Raw genomic sequence first — 24949 nt, 5'->3', positions numbered from 1 at the left:
ACAGTGTTAAGAATCAAGTAAGATTGTGGCTTTCACTGCAATTCAAAAACATGTAGAAAGCAAATGAACATGTAAAAATCTCATAGAGCAGAATTGAGCAGGATTTTAAATAAACACTTGTGATGCCAAACTCACCCCGGACTTTCCCTTCTTGTGGCTCTTGTCGTGCTTGTGACCGTGCTTATGCTTGTGCTTGTGCTTGTGCTTGTGTCCATGCTCGTGATGACCATGGGCCTGTCCTGGGCAGGAGCCATGGGGGACCCCTGGGTGTCCATGATGACCTCCAGGATGGCCTCCGTGGTGCCCTCCGTGGTGCCCTCCGTGGTGTCCTCCGTGGTGCCCTCCGTGGTGCCCTCCGTGTTGGCCATAAGGGCCTACATGTGGGCCTCCGTGGTGGCCTCCATGAGGAACGTGAGGCTGAGGGGGGCAGGTTGGAGGCACTGCACCTGGAGGATACTGAGGAGGGTAACCCCCTGGCATCTGCGGGGGCATGTTTGGGTAACCAGGGTACTGGTTTCCTTCAGACACAGACAGAAACTGGTTATGATCCACCAATAAAAGCACACTCAGAAAGCATATTTAGCTTTGTTTACCTTGTTGGTTCGGGTACATTTTGAAGCTTTCGATTTTTGAAAGAGAAAAATCAGATTATATTTCGACGCAGATGATAAATAATCTCGGGCCAGTTGTGTGTTGACACTCACCGTGTTCAGAAGTGCTGATCCACAGTCGCTGCCCACTGCTGGCTCCTTTTATGTGACGCCTCGCCTCCGACCCAACCTGCTCCCGTCCTCCGTCTGGTTTCTCATCAGCACATTTCTGCACTTTGACCTTCAAGGGTGGGTGAGAGTAATCGTTAACACATTGTCAATAAATGAGTAAAATATCACGTTTCCAACACACCCACTCCAAACAAAGAAGGAATTGATTTTTCTGTCTACCTGACGAATCTCAAAATTAAAAAAAAGGAATTTCTATCCACCATATTTCATCTAATCTGTTTAATTCCCTCCAATAAGTCCATTGAGTGCTTTGATTCCCGTGAATTTTTCACGGAGCTACCCACATTTACATGATGGATCAGCCACAAACAACCATCTTCACAAGTGCACTTTCTTCATAATGGCTTGAGTCATATAAAGTCACAAGAGTGGAATTTTTCTGCCCTTATTATTATTATTTTTTTACATTGTGCATGCTATCTATGTGCATTATCACTATTTACTGAGGGAGTTTTTGACGTTGACCTTTGTGACCAACACAGTCCCACCCAAGTTCATTAATGTTTCTCTATGTCTAATAAAAGTCTGTCCTTGTAGCACCTTATTGTAAATGCATCGATTTAATAGTCTCGACTTTTAAAAAAAGAAAGAAAGAAAAAAGAAGGAAGGAACATCAATCTTCACAATCACAATCTTGCATTATGTACTTGTTTCTGGTATTATCTTTTAATTATTATTTTTGTTATAAACAAAGATTAATTGAACTGAATGCGTGCTTTTAAACATTTTTAATATAAATCCTGAAATACTGAATATGCTGGAACTGACTGTACCGTCGTGTTTTAGGGGTGCCAATTTCCGGTCGGACCGGAAGTGTGCGCAGCATTTTTTTTTTATTATTTGTTTTTAAACTTGTGATGATGAGCCCGTAACGCGTCAACCGAAGTGTTAAAGGTAAGGCAATAAACCTAAAATAGGAATTTGTCATTTAGCTTTAAGAGTAAATTATCAGCATTCGCTCTTTAAAGTAGCAACTGCTAACGGTTGTTTATCATCTGCCTGCCGTACTTATGTCAGAATAGATAGGCGACTTTGATGCCCTCATCTGCATGGATATATCTGATATACGTTTGTTCACTTTAGGACACCCGTCCAAATCACCATGAATCCATCTAATCCGTTTGGAAGCCTCCAGCCCGGAGCGTTCCAGGCGGCGAGCAACACCATGAAGGCGGGAGCTTTTCCGACTTTCGGCCAGCAAACGTCCACCACTCCGCCTCAAGCGGTGGGGTTGTTTTCATCGTCTGCGTTTAGTCAACCCACTGGTTTAAAACAGAACACTTTAGGTGGGAATTCCATCTTTGGACAGGGCTTGTCGTCTACAACAGCAAACCCGACTCCTGCCTTCGGACAGCCTGTGGGAATGAGTAGCTCGGGATTTGGTGCCTCCACGCCTGCATTCGGAACCACGAAGCCGAACAACCCGAGCTCTCTGTTTGGACAAAACCCTGCTTTTGGGCAGACCCCCACGTTTGGGCAGCAGGCGTCAGGACTTGTTAAACAACCACCCCCCTATGGTCAATTTTCTTCAGGAACGGGCTCTTCGGTTGGATTTGGGTCGTCTGTGTTTGGCAAACCGCTGACCACAAGCGCCAACACCAATGTCTTTGGAATAACTCAAGATCAAAATAAAGGCTTTGGTTCAGATTTTAGTTTCAAACCTGCCAATGAAGCCGTCTTCAAACCCATTTTTAATGCCAGCACCAACCCGTCAAAGCCTACTTCCTTTGCTGGTACAACCTTTGGCACCTTGGCCTCTCAGACCAACAGCAGCACCATGATGACTGGCACAAACAGCTTCTCTCAAGCCCAGGCTGCACCATCAGGCTTCAGCTTCTCCAAACCAGAAGCGGCACCATCTCTTTCTGTGGCAAGCAACCAGTTCACAGCTGGAACTACTACAGGTCTAACCAGTACTCCACAGTTCACTTTCTCTCAGCCTGCTGCTCCTTCCAGCTCAAAGAGTTCAACCACACAGCCCACATCCCCGTCGTCTTTCAGCTTCGCAGCTAAACCTTTATTTGGAGGAGGAAACGCTGCCCCCTCTGCTTTTGGTGAAGTTAACCCAGAAACCAGTGGATCCAACAAGGGGCTTGATGTTGAGGCCAAAGGAGACACCAATTTATTTCCCTTCAAAGGCACCAAACGTAAGGAGGGAGCCATATCTACAAGTCCAGCCCGAGACCCTGCCAAACAAAATGAAATGGCAGATACAGATCAACAGAGGCAGCCCCCAAAGAGACCGCTAATGAGGACCCGTGGGCCCACAGCAGGATTATTCGGGAAGGCTTTGAGTGGAATTAAAAAAGAGCTGAGTGGCAAGGCGGGACAAGAGCCGAGTCGTCAGCCGCCGCCGCTGTTAGGAGAGAAGGAGAAAGACCATAAGAGTGAGCTCCCTGTAGCTTCACCTGTGATGACAGCAGTAACCAGAGATCACCAGGAAAAACCAACAGGATCAGGTGAGACATAAAAATCCATAAATCTAGTTATATGTGAGGTATTTGTGAAAGCTTTAATTTTTTTAAGTACATTTTTGAAAAGGAAGACAGTGATATTTGTATACCAAAGCTGTGGAAAGGAAATATAAACCACATACTATATAAATACCAGAGTCTGTGGATGTCATGTGAGGCGTTACAGGAGCATCTGTCATTGCATGCATTAATAGAGATGCAAACTTTCTTAATTCTGTGGCTGGTTGTCATGGCAACACTGTGACTGAAGGTCAGCTCAGCCTTCTCCTATTTACTCTAATGGGGAAAATTTGGGGCACATCTTCGTGTATCTTGGGAATTATGAGTCATAGGCCAGACAGAAAAAAATGGCCATAAAAAAGAAGACAAAACAAAGGTTGAAGCCTGTTGTAATGTTTACTCTTGTGTAACAAGTGCCATCATCATGTCGTATCTCCATTCTTTATGCATCAGCTCCAGATCCTGCTAAAATTACTACACCAGTACGACAAGTCCAGACTCCAGAAAAACGAACCCAGCGAAGACTGAGCTCAGAAACCCTTGGCGGCTCGTCGCCTACAGACTGCACCGCTCTGAACTGCCGCAACATTCCATCCGGCCTCAACAGGAAGGATGAACTCAGAAAGCACTTCTCTCATTTCGGAAAGGTCAGCAGGATTTTCTGTAAGCCAGCCAAGAACATGGCCATCGTGCACTTCGCTGATCATGTAAGTAAACCTGCGTTTTCTGCCTTGTTAAACACATGCAGGTGCTCATATTCAAACTGAGCTGGATGAGACGTGTATCTGTCTTTTAACTCAATTCTTTTTCCATTTAATTTCGTCTGCTCCAGGCATCTGCAGCAAAAGCAAAGAAAAAGGGAAAAATGTTTCACCAACATGAACTTCTCCTCTTATGGCAAAGAAAGAAACAGAGTAAGTCAAACTCTCCCTTCAAGTTCTTCTTTAAAGTTTTGTCACTAACATTTTTACTTGCGGCATTACAGGTCCTGAAAACAAGACAACTGACAATATGGTTGCAAAGGTTGAAACCCGGGAAGATGTGGAACAGAAAGCTGCATCCTCTCCTCTCAGACGACCTCAACTGAGACCACCGGGCCTCACCAGCTTGGTCGCTGGAAACCAAAGGTATCTTACATAGGTTTGAACACAAAACGTATTTGTTAAAAAATAAATCAAAATGTATTTTCCTTTTGCATAAAGCTGAATAGTCAGTTTGCTGTGTCTCCTATGATTTTGGTCTCAGCACTCCAGTGAAGAAGCCAACACTTGCCAAGTGTCTCCAGTTTGATGCAGAACCTCAGAGCGAGACAGTGTCAGAAACAGCGAGATCTGAACAAAAAGTTCCTACATCTCTTTTGGTGCTCATCGACCAGGTAGCAGAGACTTCAGAGGAAAAGTATCGTCTGTTGGAGCAGAGAGACAAGATTCTTCGTCAAGGTGAGTGTCTTCAGTTTTCTTCATTTGCCCGAGTCTGAAAGATCACTTTCTGTGTCTTTGTTCAGGTCGATCCAAACGAACAGACCTGGAATCGTCCAAGGGCTTTGTGGGGACTTGTCCAGATATGTGCCCGGAGAAAGAGCGCTATATGAGGGAAACGAGGACCCAGCTGAGCATATTCGAAGTCATCCAGGACACAGAGCTGGTGCGTGCCGTCTTTATCTCTGTAAATCACTGTCTGTCACTGCAAAATGTAAATATTGCAGTACAAAATTGAAAAATCTGTATTCCGAAACTGTACTGCAAAAATTTTGATGCACTTTCGGTTCTGCCTGCCAAGCGCTTTGTGAACAAGGTTCTGAAAAGTGCAATATAGCTTTATTATTATCATATTTTAGGGCAGCACAGTGGAACAATGGTTAGCACTGCTGCCTTCCAGCAAGAAGGTTCAGGGTTTGAATTCAGCTCTGGACCTTTCTGGGTGGAGTTTGCATTTTCAGGTTACTCCGGTTTCCTCCCACAGCCCAAAGACATGCTCACTTGGTTAATTGGACACTGCTGGGATAGGCTCTCCACTTCCCTGAACAGGACTAACTGCTGGTTAACTGGAGATGAATCTGTTATTATCATATATCATTTCATTTATATATTGCAGAAGCGCGATGCTTACACGAGCTTCTTGCATTACCTGTCACAAGCGCAATTTCTGTACGTTGGCATTGTAGAAACTTCTTTGGTTTTGCAAAAAAATCATGTAAAAATTCTCATGTAAATCCAGAGCTTTTGACTAGCAGGGCGTCTGGCATCTTGGGAACTATAACCATACTAAACTAAATTAAACTATAGGCCCTATATTTAGACATCACACCCAAATAACTGTCCTCTCATTTTCCATGTAAACTTTGTGGACTCTGAAATCTGCAGAAATATCCGAGTTTCCACCAGAGGATGCTGCCACATTCGACATGACTGGCTTGATTCTCCAGTTCTTGCAATGATTGCAGAGCGGCGTTATGGTGCTGAAAACAGTCTGTCCTGTGTCCTTGTTGCCCTCTACAACACTTGATGTTTGCTGTGCTACTGTGTCAAGGACATATATAACATTCGAACCAAAAAAAGGTGGAACCGTTTGAAAGAATCCTAGCCAAAAGCTGGGCATAAATAAACTCACCCATGATGTAAATGCAATCTGAAATGATTAATTCAAAATATCCCTCTGAGAGAATGTTTTTACAATTTTGACAGCATCAATTGTCGTTATTTTAAATTAGAGTACCCGTTATCTATCCTTGTGGAGCCTCTCTGAACTCTTCATTCTCCCAACCATTAAACCTTCTACCGAAAATCTCATGACTCGTAGATCAAAATGTTTCTTCATCATCACATCTCCATTTGTAGGTGGATCATGCAAAAGCCGTCAAAGAGTACAGCCGCTCCTCAGCTGACCAGGAGGAGCCACTGCCCTTCGAGTTACGCCCGCTCCCGGTCCTCGGCAGAACCATGGACTATTTGATCACACAGATCATGGACCAGGGTCAAGACAACCCACGGGAATGGTACGATTTTGTCTGGAACAGGACTCGCAGCATCCGTAAGGTAAGTGGCGCTGCATCTGAGTTGTTGGTTGAGATTTTAACTGTGACTTTTTTAATTGAAACCTGTGACTGATGAAGTCAAAATGACTGATATGATAGATATGATATGTCAGATATATAGATAATTCAGAACAAATGTTTTGTTAGAGGGAAATTTGTGACTGTGTTGGTAGATAGGCCCAAGTAAAACAAAGAAAATAGGTGAATTCAAATGGTCAGAGATGAAAGTCTGGATAATTGGATAAATGAATATTTTTTTACAAAACATTGTACAAATTTTAATAGTAAACTGTTGTGAAATCAGGAAAATATAAACTCTGTCTATTCTGTTGGAAAAGCAGTCTTTATCATTTCTAATCTAAAATCTAAAATGCAGTTTGTGGTCCCTCTGCCTACAGGACATCATTCAGCAGTGCCTCTGCTGCCCCCTCACGGTGTCTCTGATAGAGAAGTGCACGCGCTTCCACGTCCACTGTGCCCACTCCCTCTGCCAGGAGTCGCTGTCTACGTTTGACCCCAAGATCAACAACGAGAACCTGACCAAGTGTCTGCAAAGCCTGAAGGAAATGTATGAAGACCTGAAGACCCGTGATATCTACTGCCCCCAGGAGGCTGAGTTTCGCCAGTACAGTATCTTGATCAAGCTCAATGACGGCGACTTCCTAGGGTGAATGTTACACACATACACAGTTGGACACTACTCTACTGTGTATTTGACGCCCTCATCCTTCTTGTGTGAGCAGTGACGTCCAACAGTACCGCCCTGAGGTGCGCAACTCTCCAGAGGTCAAGTTTGCTGTCAGTGCCTTTGCAGCGCTCAACAGCAACAACTATGTTCTCTTCTTCAAACTGGTGAAAGGAGCTTCTTATTTGGCCAGCTGCCTCCTGCACAGATACTTCAACCAGGTGGGAAGGTTTTGACATGAACCTGATAACTCGAGCTTAACATGTGTGAAAATGTGTTTACCCAGGTCAGAGCAACAGCCCTGAAGATCATGGCCATCTCATACACGGTGGGCCCTCGGTCCACTCTGTTTCCGGTTGAGGACATAGTCCGGATGTTGATGTTCAACAGCGAAGCAGAGGCGACTCATTTCATCCAGCAGTACGGCCTCATCGTCAATGATGGGTGAGCACCAAAGATCCTGGTTTGACCTTGACCTTGACCTTTTCAGCGTCTAAACTTAAATTTACCGCAGTATGGTGGAGCTTAATCGAGTCAACTACCAGGAGCCCGACCTGCCCCTGTCTCCGAAGAAGTCCCAGGTCACCCTCGCAAAGAAACAGGTGTTGATTGGGGAGGTAGTAAACGGACGACCCATGCCAAATACCCCACAACACACACCAGTCTGCAGCTTCGACAGCCGGAACAAGTACAGAGGAGAAGCCCTGAGCATAGCGCAGGTCCCCACTGACTTGCTTAGAGGTATTGTCAGGACTAAAATATACCCCTCATCTGTGTGTGCATGGGCGTGTGGCATCATTGATTCTGATAATTTTTTTTTTCACTATTGTTCAGCTCCAGCTGAAGCAGTGGAGTCTGAGGAGGCGAGCAGCTTTGACTCACCACAGCAAGCCCTCCTAGTCAGGCCTGCAGTCGTTGCAGCCTTCGGTGTTTCTGCTCCAACTCAGGTGGCAGGGGGGAAGTCCAAGCCTTCGCTCGAAAGCCTGACCTACAAAGCCGACCCACCGCAGCTTTTCCAGCCCATTGCTGAACCTCCTCCTCCGAAACCACCATCACCACCACCCAAACCTCCAGAGCCTGAGTACACCAATGAGGTTAGAGGTCACTTTTAAAGGCAGTGATGATCTTCATCTGTCTGTGATGAATCGGTAGTACGTCATTGATATTGGCATTACAGCGTGAGATATTTTCTTGCAGGACGTAACAGCTATACTGGACAATGTGATCGATGAGCTGATCACTGCTGGTGTGAAGGAAATTGCCACCGATGCTATCAGCTACGTGAATACAGCTCTTGAGTACGTTCAGAATTGTATTTTATTCATTAAGAGCTTCTGAATTTCTGTTGTTTTGACACATAGATGACACAATCTAAAAGTGTAAAAAAAAAAGTTTACAGTGAAATCTGTGTTAGCAGTGAGGACAGCTGCTGACTGCTAGTCTTTGCTTTGTAGGGAGAGTTGTGTGCAAGTGGAATCGCTGGTAGGTGAGGTCACAGGTCAGATGCTTCGAGAAGTTTCCACCACTGAGATCAGCCTGGAGCAAAGTCGAGTGGCTGAAGAGAGACGCAGACAGGCGGAAGCAAGGTCTGAGCTCGTCCTTCTGTACATGACTTGTATCTTTGTGGTTGCATTCCATTTATTTGCTTGTATGAACATAACTCAAAAAAATATTTCATTTAACTGATAGCACATTGTACTAGTTTGTTGTTGCCAAGGCACCTATTTTAAACGTACAATTAGCTGGATTCAAAATATATTGTTTCCTTCCTATAAGTTTCCTCTTTTCCCTTCAGGAGGCGGCAGGAGCACGAGGCCTTTTTGGATACGTTCAGCTCGACACTTTGCACGGACTTCATCAACCAGGTTGTCAGTGAAACAACCCAAGAAATTGCCGTCTCAGAGATTCAGTAAGTCTTTGCATGACTAAAGGAAGTAAGAAATAGGTGTTCTATAGTTGTGCTCATGAGCCCTTTTCTGTCTTCAGGCAGGCGTTGGACGAGAAAGAGCGGCAGTTGGCCGAGTGCACTAGAGAGGTGTGTGGCAGTGTGATAGAGGAGACGTTGGATGTCGAGATGGGGCTTCTGGTGGAAGAAGTCCTAGAAGTGGAGCTCAATCGTATTCAAAAGTACATTAAGAGGTGGGAACTCTTTTTTTTTTTTATCTTCAGTGAAAGTAAAATATAAAAATGTATTTGATTTGGCTTACTTGTGTTATTAAGACAAAAATTCAAATTGTCAAAATAAAAAATATGATTATTAGAGGTGTGAAATCCTGGTTAGGTTGCACCCTTTTCTTCAGTGTTTTTTTCGATGCGTCTTCTGAAATGGTGAGTCTGAAACTGCCGATGAATTATCAGTGTAAAGGAAGCGGTGTTACCGTGGCGCAACATGTTTGATCAAACTTTATTAGTAAAAGAACATGAACATGTGTCCCACAGGTGGCGTGACGTGGTGGCAGTCCGTCGACAGCTGAAGCGGCAGATGAGGAGTTTTCCTGCTGCTCCATGTTTTGTTCATCCTCACTCAAAGTTGAAGGCACTGGCACCCAGCGCGCCAGCACAGCCTGCCATGGCCGACCTCGCTCGTGGTCTGGTGAACCTGGGGAACGCCGGAACATTGGCTCTATCGAGCACCAGGTACTGTCCACTGCACGTCACCATCTAGTTTTTGCTGTTTGATTTTATTCTAATTTTAGTTTCCATTTTCCTATTGCCTTTTTAGGTTGCTGAGAATCCGACAAGAAGTGATTCATCGTATGAGGGTTCACAACTTTTACCAGCAGCTGTTAGAGTAAGTCTGTCTAACCACTGTCCCGCGACAAAATGTCATTTCCACTAACCTATTTTAGTCATTTGAGCTCAGAGATGTAAAGTCCAGCTTCACCATTGCGTTATACATCTGTGTGTACTTTGTTTGCAGGGAGGTTGTGTGGGCACCACTGGATCTGCCTGCATTGGTGGCTAAAAACCTCCATGACCCACCTGACAGAGTCTTCTGGAAGGCTGTTCTTCTTCTACCCAGTGATCACGAGACGGCAGACAGTCCGGCAGACCAGTAAGTGACAGCACCACAATTCAGAAATAGTTAGCTAGAGAGTTTGACCCTTTACTTGTGAGGGAAGGGTTTAGAGAAGGTGTGCAACTGGATTCTACATGTTTGTTGGTTGAAGGGATTTTTAATGCGCCAACACAAACACCTCCAACATAAGATATCTTTGTTTATGCAGCTACTGTTGCTAATATTATTGTAGTGTTGTTCAGAGCCTTTTCCATCTTAATCTGGTGGTTCCATGCTGAATTTGAAAAGCTAATGTTTTGCATTATTATTAATTTAAACACGGTCAAGTGTGACAAGAGTTTGTTTCAGAGTCCAAAGGTTATGACTACAAACTCCAAAACTGAGTATTGATAACCTACCTCTTGCACAAAAGACGAAACCGAGGCATGTCGTGACTGGAGGACGGAGAATTTCCACCTTTGTTATGTCTTCTTCGTGTCTCATTAAAGCTACATATTAGGTAGTAAGAGCAACACTGCCTCTATGGTGTCTGCTGGTAGTGCTCAGTTTGGCCTGTATTTGCAACATGCAGCAATAGGACGGAATGAGTGCAGAGCACGGACAAACTTACAACTTGTTAACTTGTGTGTTATGCAGGATTCTGTCAAACTGGCTCGAGGTCAAACTGGGTGGTGACCCAGAGGCCAAGCCGAAGCTCCAAGAGGTTGATGGGAAACTGGAAACACTGTGTGTCTCCATTGCTCCACGAGAGAGAGATCAAGACGTTCACCAAGTCCATGTCAGCGTCAAGGTGAGACTGTCCTCAACGTGCCAAATGTACTTCTATTCAATGCAAACAAACAACAACTCTGGCATTTTGATTTTATTTTGAGTTTATTTGCCATTAAAATGGGACGTGTCTGACACATTTGCACTCATTTACAGGCTTCCAGGGGTCCACTAACTGAAGATAACTTAACCAAAATGGAGAGCTGCTGTGAGCTTCAGGGGTCCTCTGCTCTCGTGCTGCTGCTCCCTGCTCTGCCTGTCATGGAGCAGGACGTCCCGCTGCTCTCTGCGCTGCTCCAGCTCAAACAGCTGCAGCAGGCGAACACCTGGCACTGCCCGCTGCCTCTGGTCATTCTTGTGCCTGGACATGAGCTTGACACTGGCAGACTCGAAGAAGGTAAACTTCATATTTGAACCACATGCTCGGGGAAATAAAAACTTAACATTTCATTTGTAGATCTGATGCTGCAAACGCTCAAAGTTGAAGGTCTGATATCAGAGTTCACATTTCTGTTCATACCGGAGTCCACCAATGATCTGCAAGGGACAAAACAGGTGATGGTCTTTTTTGTGATTTTAGTTATATATATATATATATATATATATATATATATATATATATATATATATATATATATATATATATATATCTCAAGTAGTGCTTTTGAAATGTGGTTGAACACATTATTTTGGTCACAGAGAAATCATTTTTGATGCAGTGTCTTGGTTGTGTTTTTAGCTGAGTCATGCTGTACGTTGGCTGTTGGCTCGTGCGCCGCCACAGGTCACGCTCGCCTGCCAGACCTTGGTACAGCTTGTAGAGGCCAGTCTGAGTCGAGAGCTGAGTCCCAGAGTGTACAGCCACAGTCAGGAGCGAGCTTCCGCAGGTCTCCCGCCCCAGCACCCTGCACCAGTCACTCGTCTGTACAACTCCATCCTAGCGCACATCGCAGACGGGGTCTCCTCTCCGGAGCTTTCCCGGCTGTCTTGGCCGCCGAGCGAGTTCTGCCTGCCGGATAACAAAGAGTTCGTCCCTCACCTGGGCTGGAACTCTCCCCGTCACCTGGCATGGCTCCGGGAGTGGATCCTCAGTTTGCAGCTGCCCGAGTGGAAGCATGAGTTTACAACAGGTCAGTGATGTAGAATTAAACCTGAAACTCAACTGTCAGATGAACAGTTCTCCGACCATTTTTAAAGATGAAGAACCAAATAATTTATCAAAACTGCTTCTCATTTTCTGTTCTCTAGAGTCTTGGAGCGAGGTCTGCGCCACCATCTCTGAATATGTCATGCAAATCCCGGCGTCGCCCAAGAGCCAGCCTCTTCTCATCAGTCGGCTTGAGAACCTGCTGGAGAGAGTCAGATTGAAGGTGGCCAAGCGCTACCAAGGAGAGTTGGATCACTGGGTGGATGAAGACCAAGGTCTGGATGATGTCTTCAATCTGATCCCGTGGGAGGAAGTGGTGGAGGTTTGCATCGACCACAAGCTGAAAGAGTGGCAGATCCTTGAACCGCCTGTGTGCCAAGGTGAGATACTCTCCTGAAAAGGTCACCTGAAACTAACAAAACTCAGCTCTTTGAATCTGTTTTCGGTATATATTTTTTTACACTTAAACTGACTTTAATATTCTGTGTATATTCACAGTATAATGTAAACATTGTACAGTGTAAAATTAAAGTCTGATGACTAACTTTCATCTGTTATTTTAAAGGTTCTGTGACAGAAGACGGAGAGGTCCTGGTTTACTTTCAGCCGGACTCCTTAGATGACTTCAGTCCCCCTGAGGAGTGGACCAAAGCTGTGAGACAAACCCATCAGGAGAAGCAACTGGAGGGACGACGGTGAGAACATGTGTCAAAAGCACTGTGGATGAATGACATTTCATCACTACTAGAATTAAGTTTTTATATTATCGATTCTCAATATGTTATTTTATTTATTATAATCCCTTCTTAGACTCCAACCTGAAGCCTCGACTCCGTCCAGTCAGCAGCGCCTCAGGCAGAAACTCTTCCATAGTGTCCTGGAGTCTCTGGAGACCCCATCACCTCAGCTGGACATCTCTCACACTCCCACACCAGATGAGGCTCTGGCTCACAAAGTCCTCCAGGAAATCAAGGAAGAGAAGGCGGAAAATAAAAGGTACCAATCCTTAACAAACAATGAAAACCGTTCTGAAGTATGTGTTGTTTTAAAGCAGCTGGACTTTAACTGTTTCTCTCTGCAGGACAATGGATCAGCTGCAGCGTTGGCTGGATGGTGAACCACTGGTGAACTACTCGGCATCTCTTTTCCTTCCGTCCTCGACACTGCTGACTACGTCCCCTGTATTGAGGCCTTTGCGGGAGACCAGGTCCAGAGGTTCTAGATTCACTGAGGTACATTATTTTTCACACAAATTTCAGCTTTCTTTATGTAATTCTGTGGCATAATATCTTAATTTATCTGTTCTTCTCTGTAATTTCTGAAGGAAAGTTTTTTTTAAGTCATAAAAAACAAATATGTTGAACAGCGAATCTCCTCAATGAACATGTGACTCAATTTTGACCTGATTTTATGGGTGTTTTTTATGTGTTTTTTAGAGTGCAGCACATGATGACCTACCCGAGAAAGACACCTCATTCAAAAGTTCCCCAGTTTCCATGATGCAGAAACTGAATGATCTGGAGCAGAAGATTCGATCAAGTCAACAGGAGGAGATGGCCTGCAGACTGAAGCTCAGTGGAATGCTCAGCATTGTTGACAACTGACATCTGCTGTCAACAATGGACGACATTTCTGTTACCAAAGTCTGTTTTTAATTCTCATATGTGTCACCTTGAGTTCATTTGCGTGGATTGTTTGACACTTGAAATCATGATCAAGTGTTGACCAGTTTTATTAAATATTAAATGTCTTTTTTTACAATTACAGCCCAACTTTTTCTTTAGACTTATGGAGGTGTGCAATTAATTGTAGGTTTGAGTAATTTTCTTTCAAGTTAAAGTCAAAATTTTTAACTTTTTTTGTGTTTTACAATAAAATGAGAACATTTAAATCATGCGTTTTCAATTCTCTTTTTTTTTTTAATGCTACACGAGTAGCGTGTACTATATCGAGTGTGCTGATTGGATGGCTCTCTGGAGGAATACGCCCATTTCTACGCCCTTCTTGAATGTGATTGGACAGTTGCGTCTCTGCTCATGTCGCTCCACGACGTGCGGCGCTCGGATGGTACGGTCGAGGATTCTGGGTAATGTAGTTACCTCGCGGACGTCTTCTTGCAAATCTCCCGTTGTTCACTACAATTCCCAGGATATGAGTAGAAGGGGGAGGAATTCTACGTTTGTGAAAAGAATTCAATTCGTCTGCTCAAGTTCGGATTTCAGCTCTGCCACAGTCATGACTGAGGGGACGTAAGTGAATTTGTATCCTTAAAATGAAATGTTTATTCATCACTTTTGGAAGGAAAGCATTCGAGAATTTATACCTCTTAAAGGCGTGAAGTGCAGACGTTGTGTCACAGTATATTTTACATTTATTTCTTGCGTTGTTTTCTTTTTCTTTGAAAGTTGTGATGTTTGACAAAATAATTTTCATCCAACGGTAGCAATTAAATTGTGTGGAAAATGTTTATAACTCTTCTAATATTAACACTGGTTGCAAAAACATAATTATGCAAAAATCAAATTTGCAATAAGTTTTCGGAGGAAAGTATACAATTCCAAATCCACAAATCCCATACAAGGTATTTCATTGGTGTCAGAAAGTAATGAGGAAACCAAACCTTCAATATATTTTATCATGGTCTTGCTAAGACTTTTTTTTTTTGGACAGACATTTGCGGAGGCGTGGTGGTCCTTACAAAACAGAACCAGCCACTGATCTGACCCGCTGGCGCCTCTCTAATGTGGAGGGCAGGCAGTCATGGTGCTACATGGAGGATCCAGACTCCCCAGAGAGAGACCAGACGATGCTGGAAGCCCACTCACTGGGGTTGGACACGGTGGGGTAATATTTCTGCTCACAGACCAAACAAGGCCATAACATTTATAATTCATGTCAACTCTTGCATGCAGTCCATGTTCGTGCCAGACTCTCCACCTGCCCAGACAGCTGTGGAAGCAGCTTTAAAAGGGATGAAGTTTTACAGTCATCTACAGGCTGAGGATGGGCACTGGGCTGGAGACTATGGGGGACCTCTATTCCTGCTCCCAGGTAGTACATCAGATGCTATGGGTGAATACTATTACAAATAAAAGACAATGAAGAATATGAGGGTTCAATTCTCACTAAATATGTTTACATGCTTGAGATGATGCAGTCATTACAATTCTATAATGACTAGTGATGGGCTGGTGAGGCTTCATGAAACACTGTCCACATTTTTGAGTCCACTAGATGGCACTCTCTGCTATGAAATGCTTGGCTTCAAACAACTATTGTAGTGAAACCTCACATCAGTTTTAAACCAAGAGCAACACCTTCTGAGCTCTGAAAATAGGGACACTGTTTCACAAAGCCTCACCTGCCCATCACGAATAATGACAGCATGGCAGTTGAGTTGGTGTCTAATGTGATTGCTTCCTTTCACTCTCAGGTCTCTTGATCACGTGTCACATCACCAAAATCCCTCTACCTGCAGCCTGGAAGAAGGAAATGGTGAGGTACCTGCGGTCAGTGCAGCTTCCAGACGGAGGCTGGGGTCTGTAAGTGCTCCTGTTTTGATACAATTTAATAAAGACACAAACTGAAACAACTGCTAAAAGACCATGTAAAATAGATGACAGAAAACGTCTTCACCTTTGTTTGTCTTGTCAGGACATGCTGTTACTTAAAAATGCTTGGCTGTAGTTTAAAACGTGAAGGACGATCCCTGATTTTGTCATTTCTAAAGGGATCTTCAAAGTGTGAGGAGAATCCTCATCCCACCAATAAGTTTCCTTTTGTCTTTGCCTGTAGTCATATTGAAGACAAGTCGACTGTATTTGGAACAGCCCTCAGCTACACCTCACTGAGGATCCTGGGAGTGGAGCCGGATGATCCCGACATGGTTCGTGCTCGGAACAACCTGCATAGTAAAGGTGAGGAGATACTGGACTGTGAATAATCGGACACTTATGAAAAACAGTATTTAAGGCATCATCGGTAAAAGGTATGTTTCATCTAAGTTGCACGCAGATGTTCAGCCTGACATTTTATCAGAAAATTAAATGTTCTCAGGTTTTAATATAAATTCAACAGGTGGAGCGGCTGGCATTCCATCTTGGGGTAAATTTTGGTTGGCTATTTTGAACGTCTACAGTTGGGAGGGCATGAACACACTTCTACCAGAGATGTGGTGAGTTTTTCACTGGGTCTATTGTCCATCGTGACAAATCTGAAGCCTTAAAAACTTGTGTTTTTCACCTGTGTGCAGTCAATGACCCTGGACTACAATTTAACATATGATTTAGTTGTTTTCTTAAATGTTATTCCATGTTCTCAGGTTGTTCCCGTCATGGATGCCAGCTCACCCCTCCACTCTCTGGTGCCACTGTCGTCAGGTTTACCTGCCCATGAGTTACTGTTATGCCGTCAGACTGGCAGCTGAGACAGACTCACTGGTGCTCAGTCTTAGACAGGTGCGAGGAAAAGTATGACCAGCAGGTGGCGCCATAACGCTTGTTTTGTGTTATGTATATCAGCTGTAAAAAGAGCCGGTGACTTAAGGCACTGTAAAAATATGCAGTGCGATGGCCAGATTTTTAGCTGCGAAACACCCAGCAAAACACTAAAAGAAATCCCACTTCAGCTTAGCAGGGTGCCATCACCTATTCTGTACTACTATATTTTTTTGCATATTGAATAGACCTTTCAGGATCTGTATTCATGCTTTTCAGATTGTTATTTATGGTACTTTATTGATATTTAAAACACTGTCTTTGAACTTCCTATTTCCCATGAGGGGGCTCATTTAAGGTTCATCCAATGTTTCTTCTCAACCCTTTTAGGAGCTTTACATCCAGGACTATGACGCTATCGACTGGCCGGCTCAGAGGAACAATGTGGCGGCGTGTGACATGTACACGCCTCACAGCACACTGCTGAACGTCGCCTACGGTAAGAGTCACTCTCCCTGCAGAGTTCACTTCCACAATTCACATTGACAAAGATGTCAAAGTTTACAGGGCCCATCGTGATGGATATCCGACGTCACATTTCATTTTAAAAATAGAAATATATGGGGGAGAACCTTCCTGTTGCACAACGTTCCGTGGTCGTTTCCCTTATTTTGTTTTGCTGACTCGCTGATTTTGCGGTGTCCTGTAGTGGTGCTGAACATGTACGAGGCCCATCACAGCGGCACGCTGAGGGGGATGGCGGTCAAGGAGCTGTACGACCACATCCAGGCCGACGACCGTTTCACCAAGTGCATCAGTATCGGACCGGTAATTGTCAAACACATCATGTTCAAACACAGTAAGGGATCAGATACCATGACCTTGACCTTTAACCTTGTTATAACAAATATCAGATTTCCAAGACCATCAACATGCTGGTTCGGTGGTACGTTGACGGTCCCTCATCCGCGACCTTCCAGGAGCACGTGTCCAGGATCCCAGACTATCTCTGGTCAGTTAAGCAGCTGAGATCAATTTCCATTACCAAGCTTTTGGTCTAACAACTACCTCTCTGTTTTGAAGGTTGGGCCTGGACGGTATGAAGATGCAGGTGCGAAATCATCACTTTGAATGTTTCTCTTCAGCACAGACAAGTTCAAATGCTGTTCTACTACATCTTATTTTCAAGATAAATATGTTGTCATTAACGTATTGACATCTAGATCTTTCATTCAGGGCACCAATGGATCTCAACTCTGGGATACTTGCTTCGCAGTCCAAGCTTTCCTGGAGGTGAACAGCTCTGTTTGATATGTGGATATTCAAACCAGCAGTATCTTTCACGGCTGGCATCTGAAAGTGTAGTTGGAAATACTTTTTTTCAGGCAGGAGCCCAGGACAGTCCAGAACTTGCCAAGTGTCTGCATCATGCGCACCAGTTCCTCTCCATCACACAGGTGCACTCACCAAACCTAAAATGAAAGGCTATTCGTGTCAAATAAACCCATCAAATATTCCACTCCTCAGATTCCAGACAATCCTCCGGAATACCAGAAGCACTACAGGCAGATGAATAAGGTAACAATGAAAGCACTTCAGTCATAGAAAGTGATTTAAGTCAATAACTGATTATGTATTAGGACTCTGTTTATTTGTTTGTTTGTCAGCAAATATATATAAACACACACCATGGATTCTCCTTCTTTTTGATCTTGGGGCCCACCTTTTCCAGAACAAATAGGCCCCGGGGCCCATTCAACTAATAGAACTGATTCATTACTCTTTCATTTTAATTTATTTACACGTAAACAAACCAAAACCTCGTGAAATGACATGAGACCATGTGATCATCACAAAGATATTTGTCATGGAAAAGTCCAACTAGCAGCAGAACCAGGTCACACATTAAATTCACTGAAGAAAAAAAAAATGCACTGAATCCAAACTGTTGAGAAAATTGGGAAAACTGTACATCATGAATAAAATTCTGAATAAAATAAATATAATAAAACAATGTCTAAGTATACAATAAAATTATATGTATAGAAGAAAGAAAACAAGAAAATGTAAATGCTTCAACAATCGTTTTTATGAACTGTTTTTACTGTTGGGGGGGGCAACATCACTTTCTTTTTCATTTAGTTAGTTTGTAACTATCACAGATTTGCAGCTGTCAATAAAATGACACACTACTGCAAATGTATTAAAACTGAGTGTCTTGTAGCTCTCATGGCCCAGAGGTGTGAATTAATAAACTTTTAGCTGCCCTCTAGGAGGCGCTCACGGGCCAATCTTGGGCCCCGGCTCTATGGTTAAGAATCACTGATATGTATATATATATATATATATATATATATATATAAAGAGAGAGAGAGAGCAGTATTTGCAGTGATAAGTCAACTATTTTAGTTTTTTTGCAAAACTACTTTGTTTATTTGCCTCTTCTTTGGGCAGAAACACAAAGTAAATAAGTGTATACCACACATGCTGATTTATCTAACACAGAATAAAAACATCACAGTGCTAGAGGAAAAGTATTCAAACTCTTTCTAAAATACCTGGTTAACCCTGCCGCAATTATCCTAACCAAACATTTGCTTTGGCAGCAGCTCACAACTGTACGACATTCACAACATTCATCGCTGTACAACAATTTTGAATGGTTTCCATTTGTACATGGAGGTTAAAGTTCAGCATTGTTCTTGTGACGGGTGCTCCCTTTCGGTTGTGCGAGATAATCTCAACTCAGGTTAAGGTCTGGAGCTGGAGGTACTTCTTGGTTGAAATGACCTTCTCCTTTGTCAAGTTCATTTCTCACTTGATACTAGGACATCTGTTTGGGAAAATAGCAACAGAGTTTGCCTATTTATAGACGAGACTGTAGTATGATGAGCAACAGTGCTTTTAGAGATGGCCTTGAAATGTCCTCATTCTTGCCAGTCAACACTTCACAATTGTAGGTGAGATCTGTTTTGTTCAAAGCATGGTTCACATCCAGGAATGTGTCTTCATAAAAAACTGGTTTTGTCTTTGTTGCTGGGCAGGTTTTAACATTATATGGCAAACGCTTTTTTTTTAGCAATAGCCGCCATGTTTGTGTCATGTTGATGCTGTGATGTAGATTAGACCATGTTCTATAACGTATCTAAATCTCCATGTAACACCATTAAAGCCTAAAGAAGAAGACACACACACTTTCACACACGGAAGAAAGTGTGGATTTAAAATACATGGCAAGCAGGTAGAGACACTTTTGACTCTTTCTATTCATTCGCCAGGGAGGTTTCCCCTTCAGCACCCGGGACTGCGGCTGGATCGTAGCCGACTGCACGGCAGAGGGTCTGAAGTCAGTGATGCTGCTGCAGGAGCACTGTGCGTCCATTGTGAAGCCAATCCCTGAGGAGCGACTGCATGATGCTGTTAATGTGGTGAGTGTTGCGGAGCAGACGTGTTTCTGTTGCTCAGTATCTGATGGTAACCTGTTCGGGGCTTCTCTCTCTAAGTGGCTGGGATAGGCTCCACCCACCTGTGACTGCAGGTCATAAGCAGAAGAGAATGAGTGAATAATTTATAGTCCTCACTTGTGTGTCACGAAATGTGTTTGAATTCCTTCATTCAAACAGTTCAAAATCTAATGACTACAAAACGTATTTTGTGTAGTTTCTTTTTCTATCTTGGAGGTGTGGTGTTCCTTTTTCCTCTATACAACATGATAAAAGTTTAGTATAGTATTGGCAAGAACATACGGATACCAATACAGTAATAACACAACACAATGTTGGGATGTTCTACAACTAAATAAATACACAATATTGTTACTTCAGTGCGAACAACTTTTCATTTAAATATATTTTTTTATATAATCTTTCACTCAAGTGCGTCAAGTTTGTCACAATGTTGCGAATTGTTGTTCTTTTTTCCTTTAACAACAGGCTATAAAGAAGCATCCTTGGAGTGCTACTTTTATTGTAATGGTGACTTTTCATAACTGACAGCAAAAATGAGTCAGGTGTATTTTACTTCCATCTAAAATGAAATTTTGTTTTCACACAGTTGAGTGTGGTGTTTTTTGTTGAGTGTGTGCACTTGTGTCTGTTCTGCATCCTTTTTGTTTAAGTATTCTTATTCTAGCTTCAGGTTCTTTCAGTAGCAGGTTCTTTGCTGTTTCAATGTTAAAAGTTTTATTTGCATGTATTTTACTTTCCGTGCGTCTTAAAAAGCATTTATTTTTTTCTCTTTTCAATAAGTTCACCTAGAACAGTTCTAACTTTGCCAGACAAAAATCTCAATATACAAATCCCAGCATGACAAGTGGAAAATGAACAGGAAGATTTGCCCCAAATCTTCCTGTTGTGGGGTAATAAATTCTTGCCTTCATTTATCAAGGGCCTGCCATCTGGTAGAGGACGACATGAAACAGATGCATAGTTGCAGAGACAAAGATGTGCCCAACATTTTTAGACAGTGATGACAAAGTGAAAATAAGTGACAAATAAAGAATAGAAGGAGTGTGAAGTCTCATCTCCTCCTTAGCTGCTGAGCATGAGGAACTCTGACGGAGGCTTCGCCACCTATGAAACCAAACGGGGGGGAAAACTGTTGGAGCTCCTCAACCCTTCTGAGGTCTTTGGTGAGTGAAAGTGTGTGAAGAGAAATTGTCCACATGTGCTTCGGATTGTTGTAGTGAGCCAGAACATGAAGGGTTAACGCCTCTGGGCTGACTTGATGGAAAAAAAACAAGTCAAATATCAGCGTGACCTTTTCATTGCAGTTGTTTTTGTGGGTTGCTATGTGTTTCCCTGTAAAATAGAGGAAGTGGTAAGTGTTGTGAAATGTTTATTTTGGAATCACTGTGTGCCAATCTCTCCCACTCACTCACACACACACACACACACAGGTGACATCATGATTGACTACACCTACGTGGAGTGCACCTCGGCAGTGATCCAGGCTCTCAGACACTTCCAGAAGGCTCATCCGCATCACCGCACCCAAGAGCTGAGGTAGATACCAGAGCATACTCTCGTACGACCTGTCAAGTGCATTGACCCGAAGTGTGCAATACAGCGGCGGAAGCCCTTGAATCCTGAAAAATATTGGAAGCATCTTTTTGTTTTTCAAAAGGTGTGGCCTCATAATGCAGACACAAACAAACACACATGATTTTTTAAAATATTGTTTACAAAGAAAAACTAAATTATTGACAGTTTCACAATGTCACTTCTCAACACTGTTGGCATCAAAGTCAAAGAATAAGGGAGAAGTAAATTGTCCCCGCATGAAATGAATGAATTTAACAGTCCTGCCATTGTCACACAGTAGAACGCGTGGAGTGTCCTGAAGCGTCTTTCCACTGCTGCACTTTGGTGTATTTGTACAGTGTGAGAAAGACAGTCTGATCTTTGTATTCTCTCAACATTTGCCCTTTATGCAGCAATTGAAAGTCATTATTTTAGTTACAGGTGTGCAGACTTTTCACCTGGTGCAGCCTCCTCAGTCAGTGTCACAACATCACATGATCTCCAGGCTTGTGACGCTTGCATCAATTGTTGTCCTTCCTCACTTGAAAATGCATCATGAGACATGAATGCACCTTGAACTTTCTGACCGTTAAGCAACGGAGCTTTGTCATATTCAACCATAGAGTCTTCCAGCGTCCACTTGCATTGATTCGCTGCAGATGTCTGTCACTCCGCTGCTCTTGTGGGTCACCTCCTGTTGACCCTTCACTGTGCAGTAGGTCTGAATAGAAGAATCAGCTGAAGAGACGCAGCAGATTTAGGACTGTCAGTGAAGGGTGATGCAGTTAGAAGTGATACGCAGTGATGAACTGATGTGGCTTCATGAAACAGCGTCCTTACCTTCAGAGCTCAGTAGGGGACTCTCTCAGTTTAAAAGTTGAAAGAAATCTCCCAAGATTGTAGAGGAGATGGTGCCATAGATCAACCGCGCTTCACTAGAGAGCAGTCTGGTCTAAAAACTGATAAAAAATGGACAGGAAGCAGGTCAAACTGCCTTTTTGTTTCCTCTGCAGGTCAACTCTGTCTGAAGGACTGGACTACTGCAGGAGGCTGCAGAGAGCAGATGGATCCTGGGAAGGGTGAGTGCCCAGTAAAATGCACTTAGTTTGGCTGTCCCAGCAAGCCAGGGTGACAGGGTCGAGGTGTAACCCTGGGAGGCCATCAGCATGTCATCACATTGATGGAGTGGTTTGGTGTCGTTCAGGTCCTGGGGTGTGTGTTTCACATATGGAACATGGTTTGGACTGGAGGCCTTTGCCTGTCTGGGTCACGTCTACGGCGATGGGTAACGCTCCTGAGCGGGTTCTGAAAAGACATGAAGGGCTGTTGTGACTCAAGAGCTGTGCTTGGTTCCAGGGAAGTGTGTGAGGAGGTGCAGAGGGCCTGCCACTTTCTGTTGGACATGCAGATGCAGGACGGAGGGTGGGGGGAGGACTTTGAGTCGTGTGAGCAGCGGCGCTACATCCAGAGCAGCTCCTCTCAGATCCACAACACTTGCTGGGCCTTGTTGGGCCTCATGGCTGTCAGGTGAGTCACAGTCACAATGGAACAGACTGAAAATAATATGAAACATAAGGTCAACCAGGATGTTATATTTTAACAATAAAATGGTCTTGGTAAGACAGAGAACTGGCTCTTATGAGCAGCGGGAACTTACTTTAAAACTGTATGATCTGTGTTTGATTTGAAATCATTATTAATCCTTAACAATTTGATGTTTTTTAGATGTATTTTCTCAATTCAAGTAGTTTGCTTTTGTCCTTGACCTTGACATAAGATGTGTTTGAAAAAGGAAAACATCTTTTTCATGTATTTTAGACACCTAACTCCAGGTCTGGTTCTCACGAAAGACAACAACTGCTTTTGTGCGCAATTATGTCCACAAAATAATGCAGGGAATAAGATGTCTTTATACATGTGAAATGCATCTTTTGAGTTTTCAATAAACTTTGTTTCCTGAAATCAGGCTTTTATTGTTTTGCAAATATCTGAAATTGTTGGGGAAAACCAACCAGATTTGCCTTAAAACAAGAGATTTTTTGAGTTTTTAGTTTTTATAAAAGGAGGATCTTAAAGTCAGATCACACGTTTCAAATCTTATGACTTAAAATGAGACAAAAAAGATGGATCAGATTTACAGTGTTTGTGTTACTGGGCTGTTTCAGTGTTACGGTCTTATTTATCTTTCACCAGGCACCCAAACCAGCAGGCCATTGAGAGGGGGGTCCGGCTGCTCATTGACAAGCAGCTGCCTAATGGTGACTGGCCACAGGTGAGTTGAGTCATTCTCTATATGAGGAGAATTCTACTCGCTTCCCTGGGTTAGTTTTGGTTGTAGTGCCGTGGAAATGTTTGAAGATGTCACCATGACTGAGTCCCCCACCAAAACTTACACTGCATTTTTGAAGAGGTGACGTCACTGACAAAAAATGGAAAATGGCCCAACTATGAGGGATGGTTCAAGATGATGTCGATGCAGATAGTGGAGAGAGTTGGTCCTCCATCTTCTGTTTTGTCTAAATAGCTGTGGAAGTCCTTAGTCCTCCTCCCTCTTCTCCCTCGACCTATCACTTGCTTCAGCACCCAGCCTCCTAACATTCCCCACCGTGTTCCACCTGTCGAGTGACAGCTGTTCTTTGGTCTGACTTGCAGGAGAATATTGCTGGAGTGTTCAACAAGAGCTGTGCGATCAGCTACACCTCTTACAGAAACGTCTTCCCAGTCTGGACGCTGGGGCGCTTTGCCAGTCTTTACCCCGGGGTTAAGCCATACTACCATGTCTAGGAGGCCGTGGAGCCTCCAACAAGAGGGAGCAACAATGATCTTGTTGTAGAGATTTGAATAAACACTGTTCCAGATCTGGAGTCTTCATTTCATTCTGGTGTGTAACCGAAGAAGAGCGCAGACATTCAAATATCTGTGAAATATATTGAAAGAAAGGAAAATGAACAGCACACACTAATATAGTGGTGAATACTTGGTGACCTTCTATGTTATAATAGTTTGGGATTTTTCATTAGTTTTCTTTTTTATTTAGTCTTGAATTTTTGTCTTTCACATTCAGTTAGTTCAGAAGGACAATTTCGCTACACAGTTTGTTTGGTTTTGTAAACAGACAATGCATACAGTTATGTTTTATGAAAAACTTCCGTTTTATTATTATTTCTGGAAACGAAAATGATTTATAATTCTTGTTCTTGTTCTTGTTTTTTGTTTTTGTTAACTATAATACCTTTGGTGACTTTTGAGATGGACTTCATGTCAGTACAAAAGCTCAAGGCAAACCTTTGCTTTTTAATAAATAAATAAATTACAGATTTTCAGAAAAGTCAGATTTACGAAGTTATTTTCATCAACACAGTGGCGTCAAAAAGTTAAAAATGGCGCCTCGGCAGGTGTTCCCTGGGCAGGTGTTTGAGTTGGACCGATGCTGCGGGGCAGACTCAGGTACATGAGAGATACTTGTGTCTCACCAGACACATTTATCAACAGTAGGCGGAAATATTGTTAAACTGCAACAACAGATCTCACAAGTCTGCGATGGTCTGTTATGACTTCATCACTAGGACCTTTTTTTGTTGAT

The 24949-nt window shown here is 43.2% G+C and overlaps 2 protein-coding genes and 1 long non-coding RNA gene across 3 annotated transcripts; 2 read left to right on the top strand and 1 right to left on the bottom strand.

Moving 5' to 3' along the window:
- Positions 1-1578: 1578 nt before the first annotated feature.
- Positions 1579-13768, top strand: mcm3ap (minichromosome maintenance complex component 3 associated protein). The gene is made up of 29 exons (XM_053877973.1): positions 1579-1676; positions 1866-3241; positions 3710-3963; positions 4089-4170; positions 4242-4383; positions 4502-4695; positions 4761-4900; positions 6094-6291; positions 6689-6957; positions 7034-7196; positions 7262-7419; positions 7490-7716; positions 7810-8069; positions 8173-8273; positions 8430-8561; positions 8771-8884; positions 8962-9114; positions 9415-9612; positions 9698-9766; positions 9896-10030; positions 10631-10784; positions 10919-11159; positions 11220-11317; positions 11502-11892; positions 12011-12289; positions 12475-12604; positions 12720-12905; positions 12991-13141; positions 13346-13768. Exons 2-29 carry the CDS (start codon positions 1885-1887, stop codon positions 13511-13513), a joined length of 6144 nt encoding a protein of 2047 aa, XP_053733948.1. The 5' UTR covers positions 1579-1676; positions 1866-1884; the 3' UTR covers positions 13514-13768.
- LOC128766387 (uncharacterized) lies at positions 9368-10447 on the bottom strand. Its single transcript, XR_008415986.1, has 2 exons — positions 10393-10447; positions 9368-9574 (listed from the first exon to the last, which is right to left on the bottom strand). It is a non-coding gene; the product is annotated as an uncharacterized LOC128766387 (long non-coding RNA).
- A 297-nt stretch (positions 13769-14065) lies between the features above and the next one.
- lss (lanosterol synthase (2,3-oxidosqualene-lanosterol cyclase)) lies at positions 14066-24174 on the top strand. Its single transcript, XM_053877341.1, has 22 exons — positions 14066-14158; positions 14580-14748; positions 14822-14960; positions 15343-15451; positions 15705-15826; positions 15987-16083; positions 16231-16366; positions 16736-16844; positions 17055-17173; positions 17260-17357; positions 17429-17456; positions 17582-17638; positions 17731-17802; positions 17873-17923; positions 19624-19773; positions 20879-20975; positions 21243-21348; positions 22380-22445; positions 22571-22651; positions 22723-22893; positions 23560-23638; positions 24019-24174. The coding sequence occupies exons 1-22, from the start codon at positions 14145-14147 to the stop codon at positions 24148-24150; spliced, it is 2202 nt and encodes a 733-aa protein (XP_053733316.1). The 5' UTR covers positions 14066-14144; the 3' UTR covers positions 24151-24174.
- The last annotated feature ends 775 nt before the right edge of the window (positions 24175-24949 follow it).

Source organism: Synchiropus splendidus, chromosome 10 (genome assembly GCF_027744825.2).
Source record: "Synchiropus splendidus isolate RoL2022-P1 chromosome 10, RoL_Sspl_1.0, whole genome shotgun sequence".
Lineage (NCBI taxonomy): Eukaryota > Metazoa > Chordata > Actinopteri > Syngnathiformes > Callionymidae > Synchiropus > Synchiropus splendidus.
The sequence above is the reverse complement of the archived record's forward strand: the minus strand, read 5'-3'. Positions and strand labels throughout refer to the sequence as shown.